Raw genomic sequence first — 17,504 nt, 5'->3', positions numbered from 1 at the left:
ACAGGACAGGCCTGAAGTCCGCGCTCTTCCCGCAAGGCACCGGCCGGGCCGCCCCCGCCGACCCTCCTCACCACTGAGGCCAAGGGGGAGGCGCGGGGTCCCTCCCCTGAGCTGCGCCCGCTGCCTTAGGAAAGGGATGCGGGATGTCACCGTGCACGTCCTCTGAAGGGACACGTTCCACATCTAAAAAGAATCAAGTTCTTGACCGTGTTCTCACAGGGCAGGCGGGGAAGGTGAGGATTCTGGCCAAATGCAACAGAAAGGACGCGCAATGGGCTTGGCGGGGCAGGAGGGGCAGAAAGCAGGGGTCCATTCGCAGTGGGAAGGGTCCGCGAGAGGACAGGGGAGGGGACGGCCTCGGATCTGGCCACAGAGCGTGACCGGAAGAGGGGCCTCAGAACTCCTGCGGGGGCGCGAACCGGGGGGTTGGGGAGCCCGGCCCGGTGGCAAAGGGCAGGTGCAGGGTCGTGTCCCGGGGAGGGGGGGCTCCCGCTATTTTTGCAGGTGCCTTCGCAAGAGAAGGGAGGCGTGTGGCCGCCACGAGCGTCTCTCCCTAGGCAGCCCAGGCCTGGTCTTGGCAGCCAGAATCCAAGCCCAGGAAAGGCCGAGATTGTAAACACTGAACAGGAGTAAGGGAGGCGGCCGCGCACGGAAGCCCCAACAGTCCCGGGTCGAAGACGAGTGAGGGCCGGGAGGGAGCCGCAGCCGGGCCGCTGGCGGTGCCTTGCTGGGGCTCCGAGCTTTCCGAGCTGCCGAGCGAGCGTAGGGCCAGCTGCCCCGCACAGCAGCCACGCGTCCAGCCTGACGGGATTCTGGCAGAAGCAATTAGCTCATGAATTAGCTATCGAGTGTCTTCGGCAGCCAAGGTCTTGGGAGCGCTGACGCGCGTTCTTCTCCGGGGACCTTCAGGACGAAGCGTGGGCCGTCTGCTCCCTGTGCACCAGGGATTTCGGCCCCTCACCGGCCCCGTAGGCCCCTCACCTCCTCCGCCAGGCCCCCCTCCGCCCCTCGAAGCTCCTCCGCTCCGCGCGCCCTCCCGTTCGCCCTCCACGCGCGGGTCTCGCTGCCTCCGGAAGGGACGGTGCCAGGCGGATCCCGCCCCGGGGGAAAAACCCACGATCCCCGACTGCAACAGCCTCTCCTTCTCATGGCCGCACGGCGGGGCCCGCAGCCTCCCCGGACTCTGGTCAAACGTCGCCTTGTAACAGGGAGTCTTCCCCTCCCCGCTTGCTCGCTGCACCCTGGCGCGCTCTTATTCTCCCCCAAAATACGCGTCGCCATGGATGCCCATGTCTCTGTCTTGTTTGCTCATGGTCTGACCCCCGGTATTGCACAGAGTAGAAGCCCGGTGAGCGCGTCCCCTATTCTTCCCCTATTCTGCGACTCCCCCGGCGGAATGAAGGAAGGATTTGGAACCTAAAATCCACAGGATGCAAACCACCGGTGCTCTACGGTGTACGAAACAAAGACAGCTCCACCTTTAGACGGCTCGTGGGCAAGTGACTCCCGGGCCTCAGGTCCATTGGGCGGCCGCGTCCTGCAGGTTCTGCGCCCGTAACCCTCCCCCACTCTCCACCGACTGCTGTTGACTGAACACAGCTCACCGGGCGCTGGGTCTGAGCTCTCCCACGGTTCTCCTCTTACCGCCCTACCGCCCCTCCAGGGGAAGCTTCACCACCTCCTCCTGGGCCGGACGCCAGACGTCTGACCCATTGTCACTGCTCCCCTCGCCTTCTTCCTGTCCACCTGCTGGCGCTGGATCAAGGTCACTTTCCTTCCCTGCCCAGAATTCTGCGGTGACTCTCTGTCACCTGTTGAGTTACACAGGGATCACTCATCCCAGCTTTCAAAACCTCGTAAGAGGGGCGCCTGGGTGGCTCAGTGGGTTGAAGCCTCTGCGTTGGGCTCAGGTCATGATCCCAGGGTCCTGGGATTGAGCTCTGCATCGGGCTCTCTGCTCCTCAGGGAGCTGCTTCCTCCTCTTTCTCTGCCTGCCTCTCTGTCTACTTGTGATCTCTGTCTGTCAAATAAAATCTTTAAAAAAAAACAAAAAACCTCGTAAGATCTCCGTCTACCCATGGGCTGCATCTACACCTATTCCAGAATATAAGCTTTAGCTAAACCTGCCCACTCACTATTTTCTGAATGTGCCCACGTGCCATTCCCATCTTTGAAAGTAACACCAGGGGCTCCTGGGTGGCTCAGTGGGTTAAGCCGCTGCCTTCGGTTCAGGTCATGATCTCAGGGTCCTGGGATCGAGTCCCGCATCGGGCTCTCTGCTCAGCAGGGAGCCTGCTTCCCTCTCTCTCTCTCTCTCTGCCTGCCTCTCCGTCTACTTGTGATCTCTCTCTGTCAAATAAATAAATAAAATCTGAAAGTAACACCATTTCTGTCTGCTCAAACTTTCCTTCCAAGCGCCAATTTTTTTTTTAAAGATTTTATTTATTTGTCAGAGAGAGAGAAAGAGAGAGAGAGAGAGCACAAGCAGGGGGAGCAGCAGGCAGAGAGAGAAGCAGTCTCTCCACTGAGCAGGGAGCCCAGTGTGGCACTCGAACCCAGGACCCGGGGACCATGACTCAAGCCGAAGGCAGACACTTAACCGACTGAGCCACTCGGACACCCTCTAAGGGAAATTTTAAACACCATCACTGTGCACCCTCCTACCTAATGCAGCCTCTCCCATTTTTGATACCCAATGCAGTATCTCCCTTCTAGGATACCAGGTTTACACAGTTCAAAAATACCTGCGGTATTCTTCCCTTATCAGTGTTTAGAGGCAGAGGCTCCTTGTCTCGTCCAACAGAGCACACTGGAGGGTGAGGGACCTCCTCTATCTATTTTTCCCCCCTCAGCAGAAGCTCAACTAGAATCTTGCCCAATACACATGCTCACTGGCTATTTCCTGAATTACATTTTTTAAATGTGGTGCATCATAACGGTGCCAGGTGTTCAGACGTTAGAAGAACGATTCTGCAGTGTTTGCCCTAAAGGAATTGACCATCTGGTCATGGAGACAAGGCTGCTTACATAAAGTTGTAATTGTCTGTGCAACTTCCAGCAAGGAATTATTGAGCACCTACTGTGTGCCAAGTATGATACAAAGCAGTACGTAATGGTCAAAATCAACAAGGCAAAGATAACTATTAACCAAGGCAGGCTCTAGGTGTGTGTGGCTTACCCCCAACACTTACAAATCCCACCTTTTGGTTGGACGAAGCAAGAGCGGACAGGCTCACCTGGTGAGGCAGCATGTTCCAGGTGGCCTAGCTCGGGCTGTCTCGTGATGGTATAGACCAGGTCTGTCGGCGTACTCTCCTGGTCAGTGGCGGAGAGCTGCAGAGCGGTGATTTTCTCCACTGAGTTCTCATCCAAGACCAGCCCTTTGTTGGTGGTGATGACTGGTGGGGAATTGTCTTCTGAAAATGTCAGAAACAGTGATTGGAAAGGGGTCCTTTCAGCCTTCTTCCTTCAGATCCGGGCCTGGGGCCCAGGAGTAAAATCAGAATAATGCTTGGACCTGTCCCTCAAAGACAGCCCCAAGGAGCCAGAGCTTCTCGCTGCAGAGGGGATAGGGCTCCAGAGTCCCACGGAGCTGGGTAACAAGGTGAGCCCAGTGTACACTCTATGACCTCAGACCTTCTGGAATATTTTTAGAAACCCAATGCCCCCTTACCCAAAACGCTGATGGAAAATGACTGGCCCATCAGCGTGTTGCCTTCTCCATCAACCACATCAAATTTAAAAGCGAAGCTCCCGCCAGATTCTCCTTTCTCGTGTCTGTATTCTACTTGGCCTGTAAAAAAGGACAAGATAATGAAGATTCTCGATCAGCGCCTTCTGCCCTTATTTCTGAAGCGGGAAGTGGGGATCTGAGCGGTATTCACACCAATGACGCCACTCACACCTTCCTCTCTTGGACATGGCTTTCCACACGTTAATCTGACGTTTTCAATTCCTCCCTTTCCCGCTCACTCTTGACTTCCTCCTCATCAGAAACACTCTCATAATGAAATCAGCCCAAGTACCGCCGTCTGTGGAGGCTTAGCTTATGGGAAAGACTCGAAGGAAGTAGCCACAGGAGAAGGCGCAGCGACGATGCCCACGTCATGCGGCCCGTGTTCTCCCAGGGCCCCTCGCTCCCGCCTCCCAGGGCAGCCTTAAGTCATTTCTGAGACAACACCGACTACAGCTCCAACCAACAAGTTAACAGACACAGGCTACACACTAGTCATGACGATCCACGGGGAGAAGCGTGAACCCGGCATTTTTGTTCAGCCCCCGCATCCCCTCCAGGTACCTCACGATGTAAATGTAACCGAACATCTTGGGGGGAGGTACCCAGTCTCATTCTTACAAAGACACACTGAGGCCGAGAATAATTAAGGAACTATTACCCCGTGGTCCACTCTGGGCCCTTCAGTAAAGGACACACAGGCCCACTGAGAACTCTGCTGTGACCCATCTGAGTGCCAGCGCATGGACGAGACCTTTATTTCTGCTCCTCGGGGCCATGTTTCCATCTCCAAATGGAATCGCACATTGTCCCGTGACTTTGGGTTACTTTTTTCCCCCACGATGTAACCTTCCCCCCAACTTTTTACTCCTGAAAGAACTGTACGGTAGCGCCGGAGCATTTAACGTTTATGCTTCTACGTCGCATCAGCATTTCCTGGAGGAGGGATGAGCTACGTCATCTGCCCCGGCAGCTCCGATTTACGGCCTTCCATTTGGCTTAGTTCATTAACTTGCGCTCTTTGGGGAGCTGAAGAGAGATGTAAATCGCTCACCTAAGGCAGGCATAATTTCCACCTTAATCCATCCCAATTCACTCCCTTTTCCCTTTCTCTCTCACACACTTTTTAGCATCATAGCAAGTCAAAATGATTTTTTTCTCTCCATAATAGCCCTAAATTTCATCAACGCTATATCAAAGCATGAACACATTTTAGCCAAGGATAGTCTTTTTTTTTTTTTAACAAAAATTGGAGGAGACAAGAAAGAATAAATGAAACTATAACCAGCTCTCATTCAAAACAAAGAGTGCAATTCACTGCCACAAGCACCAGGCATTTAACTCCCATTTGCTACTGTGGGTGGACTCTGAGTCCGGGCAGGTGCAGGAGAGCCGGCTGACCTTGGCTGATGTCGGCCTGGGTGAAACTCCGGATGGGGCCTTTCACGGAGATTTGCTCGGGGTTGTCATTCTTCACCATCTGCAGGCTCCCCACGCCAGGATCCTCCTTCATGATGTACATCACCTGCCGGTCGTCCGAATCGGTATCTGTCACTCTCAAATGCTGCTCTGTGATGCGTGCTACAGACCCTGGAAGAGAGTGGGAGAGAGGAGGTCATTGTCCATCATTGTCAAGTGATTTCAGGAGACTAGAGACGAAATGATCACACATTGCCTGGGTGCTTGAGCTTCTCCATCTCCAACTGCATACATTTTAATTTCCCTAAGTGAAACAATCCCAACCTCCCAATTTGTTAATCCTCCCTTGGGTTTAGATCAGAGCCCTTCTCTCTCCTGATCCACTTCACTCTCCCTGTGCCGTGCTCACTCTGCTCCTGGGACCTAGCAGTTACCCCTCTCTAGACGGATGTATCAACTCCTACATCTTTGGTGAAACCTTCTTGGACATAACTTATTTACCATCTTCTTGAGGTTCATTAAATGATAAGCAACAGATTTACATAAACTTATAAATGTATCTTGTTGCCACCTCAAACCTAATAGTTAAAATCAACGTTTACAAGATTATAAAACAGGGGGCTCTGAGTCCTGGGCCCTGGAAGGCTATGAAGGTTGCTGGGGACGGCGGTGAGACACAAGTAAGTGGTGATCACCTCTTCTCAGGGCCTTGCCCCTTGCTTTCCTGTCCAGCTCATATTAAAAATAGTAAAATCAGGTGAAGTAGGTGCTTGTCATTCATGTGTCATACATCCTAGTGTTTGGCTGAGCCCTGGGCCTCCTGTGCATTCTTGCCGGTAATGCCAACGACACAAGGCCGAACTGTTCTTCCCCAGGCCATTCTCAGCAAGCATCCCCGAGGGATGAGGTAATAATCTTCCTCTGGGACAAAGATCAGGCTTGCTTATCGTTACTGTCACAGGGAAAGACCCCCAAGCTCAGCGTTCCTCTTCTGTAACCACCCCCCCCCCCCCCCGGCACGTGAAGGCATCCATCCGGGCCTTCGGCATCGTCTCCACCAGTCTGGGAGTGCCGAGCGAAACGCTACAAAGTTGCTGATGGCAATGCTGCCCATCGTGCATGAGTAACAAAGTATGTGGTCTCTGACCCAGGAGTCTCTTGTCTTCTATCAGCACCCATGAAACACTGACGGGCTGACTGACTGGCTTGTCAATAGGCGAGAGGGAAATCTCAGATTGATAATGGGGACCTTGGGGAATCTGCCAATTTTCAGATACCATCATGCTGTATAGTTTTCACTACAAGACACATGTGAAACTAAGGGTAGATAAACACATAGGACCCCAGTGGGATGCAGATGTTCTGGGGGGAAAAGGCGCCCTCTCTAAGTGACTCCCAGCTGCCCACTGGTTCAAGACTGACATGTCACAGGTCCTTCAGGTGCTGCTTATAGACAGGCAAACTTGCGAGTCTTATACCCTAGGATACCACGTCTAGTGACTCTCAGTTATTTTTATAATCTCTTTCCGTGTATGATGGCTTCCGGATTGCACCCCCCATGCCCCCTGCCACTTGAAAATAAGCGTCTTGAAAGCTGTGTTGGATTTCTTCTGTTGCTGTTGCCGTCGTATCCCGTGGGGCTGCTGGGTATGGGCCGTGTTCTAAGAAACCTGGCCTGAGTAGCTGGATACACTGAAGTTTTAAGGGCCCTGGAAGTGCTCTAAACTCTTCTCAATCTCTTCTCAAATTCACAGACAGTTACACAGAGATTAACATTGGTCACTCACAACGCTTGTGTTCCTAAAAGAATAGCTCTTCCCACCTCCGTTCCCTCTGACTTCGAAGGCCTCGTTAACACCCGCCACAGAGCTGGCCCGCGCACTGACAAGGACGGACACCCGGCGCGGAGCTGGCCCGCGCACTGACAAGGACCGAGTGGAGCGGAGGGACCGCAGCCGCTCTCTCGCATCCCCGCGGTACCTGCTGAGAGCTGGAGGCCTCGGTTTACGGCCACGTTGGGGGAGCCGCTTGTAGGCAGCTCTATGTAGATCTCCAGCCTCCCGGTGGCCATGTGGAGGCCGTCCGAGAGGGAGAAGCGGAACTCATCCACTGCCACCCCGGGGCCAGCAGGCATGTACCCGACCAGCCCGGCCAGCACATCCTGGTAGGTGAAGGAGGAGCCTGGAGTTAAAACCCTTCCATTCTCCAGAGGCTCAGAAGCAGTTTCCCTCCAGAGCAGACGGCCTGAGGAAGAGAGTAAAGAAAAGCAAGGAAACAACAGTAGAATACATACGGCACCAAAGAATGGCCGCTTTCCCAGCTAGCATGAGCCTGGGTAGACTGTCCAGCACCTCACAGGCTCTTGGTGACACACACACATAAATGACCAATGACTGAGAATTTTCTGTAGAGGCACAGGGGGCTGCCCTGCGGCCTCATCTACAAATAAAGAAGATAAGATGCAACCTTTCCTGTTCAAAAATCTCTTAAGGAGACACAATTCATGTGGTAATACAGTGGCTTAGAGATCAAGTCTCCCTCCATGAACTCAAAGTCACTGCATTAACTACACCTTATTTTCCCCATCTGCAAAGGGCGCACTTCTGCTGCTTTCCCTCTAGGGCACCTGGCAGGGGAGAAGGGACTGTTTTGAATTCCTTTTAAATTCAGAAGGACACTAGACATCTTTGGGTGGGAGCATATTTTTCTGTTTTCAAGGGTCATGTGTATCATGATGGGACAGTTAAAGTGCTTCATTAAAGTAAGTAAAAGTGAAGGAAGATAAAACGCAATGACCAACAGACTCTTCTATTAACCTTCCATCGACAGTGAAACTTCATCTCTAAAAGACCACGGGGTTATGATACACTAACGTACCCCCCGGGAGATGAAAGTTCCAGAGCTTTGGCGAACACCAGAGGGACGGCACTTAGAAAAGAAGTAGGTAAAAGATTCCCATGGTGGTTTTTACCTCTGGTTTAATCAGGAAAAGTGCTTTCTTTGCAAAAGGATCAATTCATAAAGACATCCAGCTCACCTCTAGCCTGATGTGAACACTTGTGCAATTAATAGCAAGGGGTCACCCTGTTGCTTGCATGAGGTGGCCCGGGACCATTCAGTAATGAAGCCTGCTCTGAGAACAGAACTCGAAACCTGTCTTGCCCGAGGTTATATAAGAGAGCAAGAAAACAGCTGAAATTGAATTTCCGAGACACCAATTACCTGGGATTCAGACTTTTTTAGAGCCACTGGTGTCCACGGTGACCCCAAAGAATATTGGCTAGCTGTGAATCTGATTATACTCTGATGCAAAGAATGGGCTATGCACAGGCAAAGCGGAGGAAAAACCAACAGAAATCTGTGCTTATTCTAAAGTCCTAACAGCCTTCTGGATTAAGAAGCTTGCCATGCAGTTGGTCCTACCGTGGTCAGGCTTTTTTGTCAATACAAAAACCAGCTCATTATCCGGAGTGTCCAGGTCCTGCACGCTCAGGGAAGAATTGCTTATCACCACTCCGGAGCTCAGCTGCACGCCGAGGGGCCGCAAGGTCACCCTGGGAGGCTCGTCGTTCTTCCTCTGATGAAAGCATAAAATATCAGGTCTCACGCGGATATTGGTTTAAGAAAGAAAATGCATCTTAGTCAGCGAAAGCACCATTGTCACACCAACTTTCACTCTCAAAATAGTATTTAATGGTCACCATCTGCAATTCCCCGTCAAAACGGTTTGTTTGAAAGAGGAGCAAGTCACACCAGCAAAATGTCCCCTTGAAAGGAAATGGACGTTCTACAGAAATCTTCAAGATATTTTCCACGGGGACAGTGATGGCGCTTTTTGGACCAAAAATCTGGACATGTGGCTAGAGAAGTATGAGTATATTTTGAGGATAAAAGAGCACATTGTTTGAAATCAAAACTGTCCTAGAAAACCCCAAGAGTATCATAGTACTGTAGGACAGCACCGTATCTAAAGGCGTGGGTTCCTAAAACTGTCTCCCTGACCTCGTGCCAGCCGCCTGGACCACCTCGGAAGGTTCCTTTCCTAGGAGAGAGGGGATTCCATTGCTGTCTTTTACCTTCTCTATCTCCGTCTCCCCGGGCTGGCAGAGCAAGCTCTCCAGCTGCTCAAGTGAGAACAAAGACAGCATCGAGGAACATGTTTCTCTGATGTTACAATTTAACAAATACATGCATCAAAAGTAAGAAAAGGCAAGTATGCATGTGACTAAATACAATAGTTTCAGGGGATAACAGGTATATGTTGGTTTTCAGCTAAATATGAGACTGACACTGTTTCTCTGTCTGACCCTCACAAACCGTTTTCACACAGAATGAACAAATTTTACCCCGAAGTGGAAATTCAGATTTCCAAATCAGACCCTCTCCAAATGCTAGCCTTAATTCTACAAGTGTCCGCAAGGTCAGGGTTGTATTTTTAAACTGACCTTGAAAACTGAAGGTTAAATGGGATCTTGTTTTTGAGCTCATGGAAGGCTAGCTAATGCTGGGACATTTTTGTCAGAGGCCCCGTGTTCCAACTTCGAAGTCTTTACCTCAATGGTGATATTGATGCTGTGGACTTCTGAGCGACTGTGTCCATCGGTTACATAAAAACTAAAAATATCATGCGTTGGCTCAATGCTTTCATGAACGCTCTGGAAGTAGTAAATGTAGTTTTCCAGGACATCTTGAATAGGGAATGACGCCTCTAGGTCACTGGTAGTTCCAGGGCCAAAACGATCACCTGCGTCAACATCAAGAGAGAAGTTTTACCTTGATCCACCCGTGCTTGCTCACTAGGCGGAACTAGAAAACATGACAGCATTATCAGCAAAAGACAAAATACACTGGAGGATAACAATGGAGGATGGGAAGAACGGAAGGCTCGAAATGGAAGATTTGGGGTCAAATTCCAGTTTCCCTACTATTTCTCATCCTCACAGGGGTACGCCTGCCGGCTGTTTCGACAGGGAACCAAATGAGATAAGACGCATGGAAGCACTCAGAGCGTTACTGTATATAGCAAGAATTTAAAAAAAGAATCCGCGGTTGTTTTGTTAGAAATCTGTGATAAAGTAAGTCCTCAGACGAGTCGCAGCACAAATGCAAGGTGCCACCTGAAGCTCTGCTCAGTTTCCAAACCGCCCTGCCTCGCACACACGCGAGAGGAAGCCTCCTCTTCCTCCTTCTTTTTTTTTTAGAGAGATTTTATTTACTTATTTGACCGAGAGCAAAGCGAGAGAGGGAACACAAGCAGCTGGAAAGGGAGAGGGAGAAGCAGGTTCCTGCTGAGCAGAGAGCCCAATGCAGGGCTTGATCCCAGGAGCCTGGGATCATGGTCTGAGCCGAAGGCAGGCGCTAAACAAACGAACCACCCAGGCGCCCTAGGAATCCTCCTCTATGTAGGAGAAGATTAACTGTATACTTGATCTAAGAGATACCTCAACAAGCGTGCTTTCATTTGACCTCAGTTCCTTAAGGAAACCTCCCCATGGGTCAGAGCTCAGCCCCCGGGACGGCACACCAGGGCTGCTGCGATGCTCCGAGACCATCCACGGCCGTCCAAGCACTGAGATGCTCAAGCTCCGTGCCGAGCTCCGGACATCGAGCTGGTTCTGGTTAACTCTTCTTTTCAACCCAACCCCAGCCAAACCCGGAAAAGGCCAAGGGGAAGAGTAAACACTGTCTAAATGATGGATGGCTTGTCTCTTCCTTGGTCTGAGTCTCTCTAATTGATTGATTTTAAGTTGTTACCACATTTTCCTCTGAAGAGAGGAGAAAAAGAAACCCCTGTATCTTCAAACATCCCCTGGATACATATCAACAAAGAAAAGTGTGTATAGAATTTCTGAAAGCAACAAAGCTTTCTCTTTGTCTCTTCCACGGCTCTTTGCAAAGATCAGGTCATAAATCAAAAAGCCATTGACTTCCTAAATTGTAGACAGTGTCATTTTTTTGGTTAACCTTCCAACAGAAAGGCTAGGACTGAAAAAGTATTACTTACAATTTGTTTGAAATAAGAACTCAGGACAAGTGTTTTTTCTTCAACATGAAATGTGTTAGATTTTACCCATCGGGTTCCGTTCCTCTTGACACCAGGAGCATGGAGGAGTCTGAGCGAGCTGTGACCGGACAGTCCCCAGCACACACAGGTCAGTGTTTCCAGGACAGAGTGCTGTCATTCCTTCGAATTTTTATTTTCCCTTTACACTGACCGACAGCAAATATGAAAAATGTGGCTTGTTTACTTGGGTTAATAAACTAAATGATGCCTAAAAATAAACTCCCAGAGAGAAATGACTCACTTCCTGTCATTGGAAAACAAGCCATTCAACAAGCGAATCTGTCACCGAAGCTTTAAGCACCAGCCTTCCCAGTTTCAAAACTGCACCTTCTGCTTTCTCACGTGACTCGTTGTCATTAGTGCTTCCCCGCACCCTTCAGCAGAGTACACTGCGTGAAAATTAAACCATTCCTGATGCACGCAGGCTCTCATCCGGAACATCTACTACCGCGTCGTGCGGGAACCGGTGACGCACGCCCTCGAGACCCTCGAGGGTCTATTCTGTTTGAGCTGGTCCTAACGGACCGTAGAGCGCGTGCTGTTCCTTTCCCGCCTCACAACAGAATTATTCTGTTTCTTCCTGGCTTGCTGGTAAGAAGTTAAAGCTGCTCCTTGTAATAGTTTCCAAAAGGCATTCTGCAGAACTGCTGGGTTCTGAATCTGGATAGCCGGTTTCAGACACACAAAACAGGCTCGGGGCTGAACACCCTGGAGAGAGGGCCGGAGCCCGTAAAGTGTCTTGGGATCATCATCTGCACCCCCAGCCCTTCCCACCGCCACCTGAGCGCCTTTTTCTTACTCCCAGGCTCATACTGACGCAGAGCAGTGATTCTCCAAATACGGTCCCCAGGCCAGCAGCTATGGCATCGCCTATGAGCTGGGGGACATGCAAACGCAGGGGCCCCCCAGCCTCTGCCCAGGGGTGCTCTGGGGCTGCCACTCAGGACACTGTGTTTTCACAAGCCTCCAGCTGAGTCGAGTACCCACGAGAGTTTGAGAATCACTGTTTAGAGAGCTGGAGCTTGGCAGAAGTTTGACTTCTAGGCCAGGGAAATACTCCCCTGTAGGCAGTCCAGGTTAACATCAAAGCACGTGGGGAGGCTTTAAAAAAAACCAAAATCCTGGAGAGAAAAGAGGGAGAGACGGGTCTCCCCACCTTCGTGCGTGCCCTTCCTCTGCCCGCCGTGAGCCTCTCACGAACCCGTCCCTTCCAACAGCCATTCAGCCTGCTCCGACGGAATTCACTGGTCTGCGCTGTGTACCTCCTCAGGGCTTGGCCCTTGCCCTGGGCCAGCACGTTTGATTTCCTGGCATTTGCTGGTCTTCCTCTCCGTCTCCCTCTCCAGGCAGGGCTGTGTCTTCCTCACCTTCTTATCCTCCGTCTCTGGCACAAACACGTGTTGAGACAGATCTAAGTCGGTGATAAACAACCCCGAGTGCCCGCAATGAAAGGCAAGATCGGGGGAAGGACCCGCAGTTTTCCGGAGGAAAATGCAGCCGCCGCTAAGTGGATTCCAGGAGACGAGGCTCCAAGCCCAGGCCTCATGCTGGCCCCAGACACGCTCAGTCCAGGGCCTCTCTGCGGGAGCTGCTAGTGACACGCCAATTAGAGCCACGCACCGGCCCGCGGAGATCTCACCGCAGAGGCAGCCGCCGGTGACCTGCCAGGACCTGTCTCAACTGCCAGTCACCGCGGTCTCGGGGGGCCGGGGACAGGACACGCCGTCTCGCCTCTCCTTCCCTGCGACACGCAGCAAGAGCCGCGGGGGTCCAGGGCAGATGGTGGAGCGGGGGGCTGTGGAGGGGTCACAGACGGACAAGCAGGCCTTCCAATCCATGTCACAGCCTTCGAAGGAGCTGAACCCGGAGCAGGGGCTCAGGTGAGCTGCGGCCGCCTTGCAGCAGAAGGACAGGCATCCTTATGTCCTTGACCCTGGGCTCCGAGGCCATGGGTCCTTCCTCTCCCTGTTGCTGGCGCTCCCGACCCCCACGTCGCTGTCTTGTCTCGCAGCACCGAGGGGCCTCCTACATCTCATCCGATCCTCTCCTTCGTTCGGCTTCTTATCTGTCCCCCGCCCCCCAGGGTCTGTGGCCACAGGCAGGTAGGGGTGTCTGTTCCTTTCGTGTCCCGTTACAGCCCTGCGCCTGGCACACAGGAAGCGCTCAGGAGACCCCGAGTGCCTGAACCTCCCTCCCTCCTGTGTCTTGGAAATGGATCTGCTCCTCCTTCGCCCCCGCGTCCAGCTTGGACTGGAGGCAGCTGCCCCCCCACCCTCCCTTGTCGCCAGGTCTGGAGCGACTCGGCCGCCCGGCCACGGCCTACCTGTGCCCGCGTTCTCGATGCAGCCGTAGCGGGGCAGCGCGCTCAGCGTAATGACCGCGTCGCTCCGGAGGCCGTCCTGGTCGGCGGCGTCGAAGAAGTGCGGGAAGGAGAGGGGGGCTCGCCCTCCCTCCTCGACCTGCGAAAGAAGAGATCCTGCAGCCCCCGGCGGCACACAACTGCCGCGCAAAGAGCAGGACCGGAACGTGCTGCCTGGGGGGGCCTCCCAGCACCGGTTCCGCTGCCCGGAGGAGGCGAAGCCTCTGCAGACGGGGCGGGGGGGGGGCGTGCTGGCCCCGGGCCGCGCAGAGCTGCACTCGGCCACCGGGCTCCTGTGTCTCCCCTCAGAGCTGTGCTTGCCTCCCTGACGGACCTGGTTACGAAGGGGCTCTGGCCCGTTCTGACCCCCGCCTGAGCCCAGCGCGGCGGCACGGCTGCCTCGCTTCCCTCCCGTGGTTCCAAAGCCTGCAGCCCAGGGACCACCGTCCGGGCGTCCTCCCTCGTGTACCGGGAGGGTGACTGTCCTGCAGGCGCCCCCACCCAGCAGGAACGTCTGGCTCACCCCCTTAGGGTATGTGCTGATAGGGACACAGGAGGAAAGGGCTTCCTCCCCACACCCCAAAGTGAGTGCTAACCTTAAGATTAAGGAGGAAAATGAATCCATCTTAGTAAAAGCACTTGCTGGACCTAACTTTTTTCCTTTAGGGCCCTGCTTTGTATGCTAACCCCGTGACCTGATCCTGGTGCTTCTGCTGGCCTGTTGGGGCGCCTGAGCCTTTCCCTCTGAACAATGCGTGGCCAGATGTAGGAAGATCTATGAGGTACAGAGCGGAAGCTCACCCTGACTCTGGCGATGGAGAAGAGCCAAATGGGTTTCCAGGGTATGCAATAGCAGAACCATTTGGAAACAAGTCAGTTTTACGGATTTTTAGTTGCTTGGCAAAACCAGAAAAACTCTTTGAGTTTTTGGCATGTGGTATGTACACAGAGCAGGACAAGGAGACTGAATTAACTCTTATGGAATCCCTACCATGTGTTGGTATGTACTGGCGGTTTAAAATGGTATTTTGTTAACAATCAGAGCAATCCTTTAGATAACAGGAATAGTTGCAGTTTAAAGATGAAATTGGGGCTAAGAAAGATTATATCGTTGGTCCGGGGTCACTCAGCTAGTCAATAGCAGAAGCAGCATTTGAACTCAGGTCTGCGTAACCTCATGAACGGGACATATCTTATGGCCCCTTCCCTCCCCACCACTAGGAACTATAAATAAGCTTTACAGTAATAAATATTAGCTTAAAAAGTGACTTGGGGACATTGTCCATCTCCTCATACTTTAGTGCTCAGAAGCATTAGATTTTTAACTCCTGAAAGATATATTCCATTTATAATTTTACTTCCATTACTATATGTACCTAGTATAGTATACAAAATACTACACACACTTAGCATTTATGTAGCACATGAATTTTTTTGACTAAATAATGTAAATACAATTATTTGATCTTCTGCATATATTTTCTCATACTTTCTGAAAAACTCATGACTGAAAACCATGCGTATCTCGACACAATTGCCTAGACACTTTGCAGAAGAACTTGGCAGCCGATTCAGGTAGAAATCCTGTATTCACAACAGAACAGATTTCATCTCTGCACAGCACTCACTGCCCATTGCTCTGAGAACTGTTTACCGTGATGAGGTCCGCAAACGCAAGGACTGGAGGTGGGTTCTGAACAGGCGTGATGGTGACGGTAAACATCTGATTGTCCAGACGGTTGCGGTCCGTATCGGAGACAGAGAAATGGAAGCCATCAGTAACCAGACCGTCAGTCTCCGACACAGCCGAGTACCTGCACAGGGGAGGGCTGAGTCAAATGAACGAGCTCTGGGACAAGCCACGTAAGACGGCTGCATCTCTGTTTAAAAATGTGGCAATTTAGTCTTTCAAGGGACTACCGGTCAGTTGCTTAAATATTTTAATACAATTTTTACAAACTCTGTCAATAATACACAGTGGTTATATACCTAATTTTCTGGTTGTTGACGTCTTCCATCGTGAAGTTGGAGACCTCTGAGAGCTCCTCCACCTCAGGTCCGGACACTCTGAAGAGAGCACCATACGTGGGCAGGGAACTTAACTGAATCCAGATCTCTGAATCGGGGGAAGAATCATCCTAATTGGGCAGACATGAGGCAAGACATGAACACACACTTGTAGGAATAAATACGTCCAGGAGGTAAAGTCATGGGTGCTTACTTCTCTGCCAACTGAAAAGGTCTCTTTCCCTTTGTGGTAAAGCAACGCCATTTCAAAGTGCATGAAAATCCCATTATTTATTCTTTGTAAAATACCTCTTGGATAATGTCTTCTTTCAAGAGTAGCTCAAGAAAACAGTGAGGAAATGCACTTTAGGCATGGGACATAAAACAAAGAGATGCCCTATTGCTACTGTAGGAGCTCCACAGGGTTGTGCTTTTATGACATGAATCTAGTGAAGAATAAAACATGGTTGGAGACGTAAGTCTCCATCCCATAAACACAGTGGTAGGCTTCCTTCCGAGTTTCAAAGGATGGTTTACTTTTTAGAGAAACAGATAAAACTCCAACATACCATGTAATACAATGAGAAAGAAAAGTGTGTGAAAGAGAAGAAGGGAAGTCATTTAGCTTAGCCAGTGACTCACTATAAGTAATATTTGACATGGGAAAAATTTTAGCATAACAGACGAATTTAGGAAATCTTACGGATTTCATTTTATCAGGATGGAACCCACAGATACTCAACCCTCAAGATGACCAATCTTAACCATTTTCCTTTCCTTCTGCAAGGCTTATTAAGAAATAAAATTGGCTTTCTGTGTTTCTCCACGAACAGCTGTATGTCTTAATGAACAATTTCCTCTTTCTTTAAGGATATTGTGGAAATATCTAGGAGGCTGGCAACATCTTCTTGGAGAGCTTCCCTGAGTCATTGTCTTTTAGAGCAGTTGGCTGTGAACATACTTTGAAATGCAAACTCCCATGCTTACGTTGTAAAACTGGTTGAAGTATGGATCAGGAATGTGCTCAGCATAGACACCAGGTGATCTGGGGCAGAGGATGTTAGTCAGTTTTTGCTTCTACCTCTAGGGGCCTTTTTAAATCGACAGGTCAGAGCCTCACTGCGAGGTCACAGAATTTTCCATATCTCCTTACATCACGTGACACAATTAAGGGAGGAAACTCAAATTCATCAAAGCTGCCAAACTTCAGAAAATTTCCCTTAAATTAATACTTTAGAAGGTTCTCTATTTTTCCACATGGGTTATCAAATACAATAGGCAGACCTCCAACATACTATTTCCTAGAATTACTATGAGTACCCTCTGAGAGAGAATTTTAAAAGACAGCTAAGAGTTCCAAGGTATTATCTTGCGAGAAGGTGATGAATTACAAGGACAGAGCTCCTGCCTCTTGATTAGAATGAATAGCTTCAAAATTCCACATTGGCAAATTTGGCCAAAAAAAAAAAAATGCTATTTCAATGTCAGGCCGATTTATTTTAATGTTTCAAATCTCAAATGAGTGCTTGGTTTGAAAAAGTGCGAAATCACCTCGGTTTTTTTTCTTCTGAAAATGCCAGCATAATTTCAGAAAATAATTGTTAATTATTTTTATAATTAAATAAAATTACTACTTCGGCATATCTAAGATATGATGGATACATAAACTCTCATAAGAATGTAGACGTGTCCTCCTGTAATTTTCCAACTTTCTTACCCCTTTTGCATTGATTTTTTCATTTTCTTTTTATTGCTTATACATCTGTTGACCCACCATTCAACACAAGGACTAGAACACTGATAATTAACAATTATGTGTGTGTTCCTCCTTTACCATGTCCTTGGGCCTCCCATGACCCTGGGTTTTATTTCTCATTTCCTTGAAATTCCTTGATATGATTTGATATATTACTACAAAGTAT

The 17,504-nt window shown here is 50.3% G+C and overlaps 1 protein-coding gene across 3 annotated transcripts in view; it reads right to left on the bottom strand.

The window, feature by feature from the left end:
* FRAS1 (Fraser extracellular matrix complex subunit 1) overlaps nt 1-17,504 on the bottom strand; it is a 410,546-nt gene that overhangs the window by 72,335 nt on the left and 320,707 nt on the right. For all 3 annotated transcript variants that reach the window (XM_045065725.1, XM_045066397.1, XM_045066061.1), the window contains 9 exons: nt 15,565-15,713; nt 15,230-15,389; nt 13,540-13,675; nt 9,706-9,896; nt 8,576-8,729; nt 7,133-7,396; nt 5,135-5,323; nt 3,674-3,793; nt 3,237-3,416 (listed from right to left, as the gene is read on the bottom strand). In XM_045065725.1, the coding sequence (XP_044921660.1) occupies nt 3,237-3,416; nt 3,674-3,793; nt 5,135-5,323; nt 7,133-7,396; nt 8,576-8,729; nt 9,706-9,896; nt 13,540-13,675; nt 15,230-15,389; nt 15,565-15,713 (1,543 nt within the window). The remainder of the gene's footprint in view (nt 1-3,236; nt 3,417-3,673; nt 3,794-5,134; nt 5,324-7,132; nt 7,397-8,575; nt 8,730-9,705; nt 9,897-13,539; nt 13,676-15,229; nt 15,390-15,564; nt 15,714-17,504) is intronic.

The sequence above is a fragment of the Mustela putorius genome, unplaced genomic scaffold, assembly GCF_011764305.1.
Source record: "Mustela putorius furo isolate JIRA1106 unplaced genomic scaffold, ASM1176430v1.1 tig00000040_pilon_pilon_pilon, whole genome shotgun sequence".
Lineage (NCBI taxonomy): Eukaryota > Metazoa > Chordata > Mammalia > Carnivora > Mustelidae > Mustela > Mustela putorius.
Note: the sequence above shows the minus strand (reverse complement) of the source record. Positions and strands in the feature narration are given on the sequence as shown.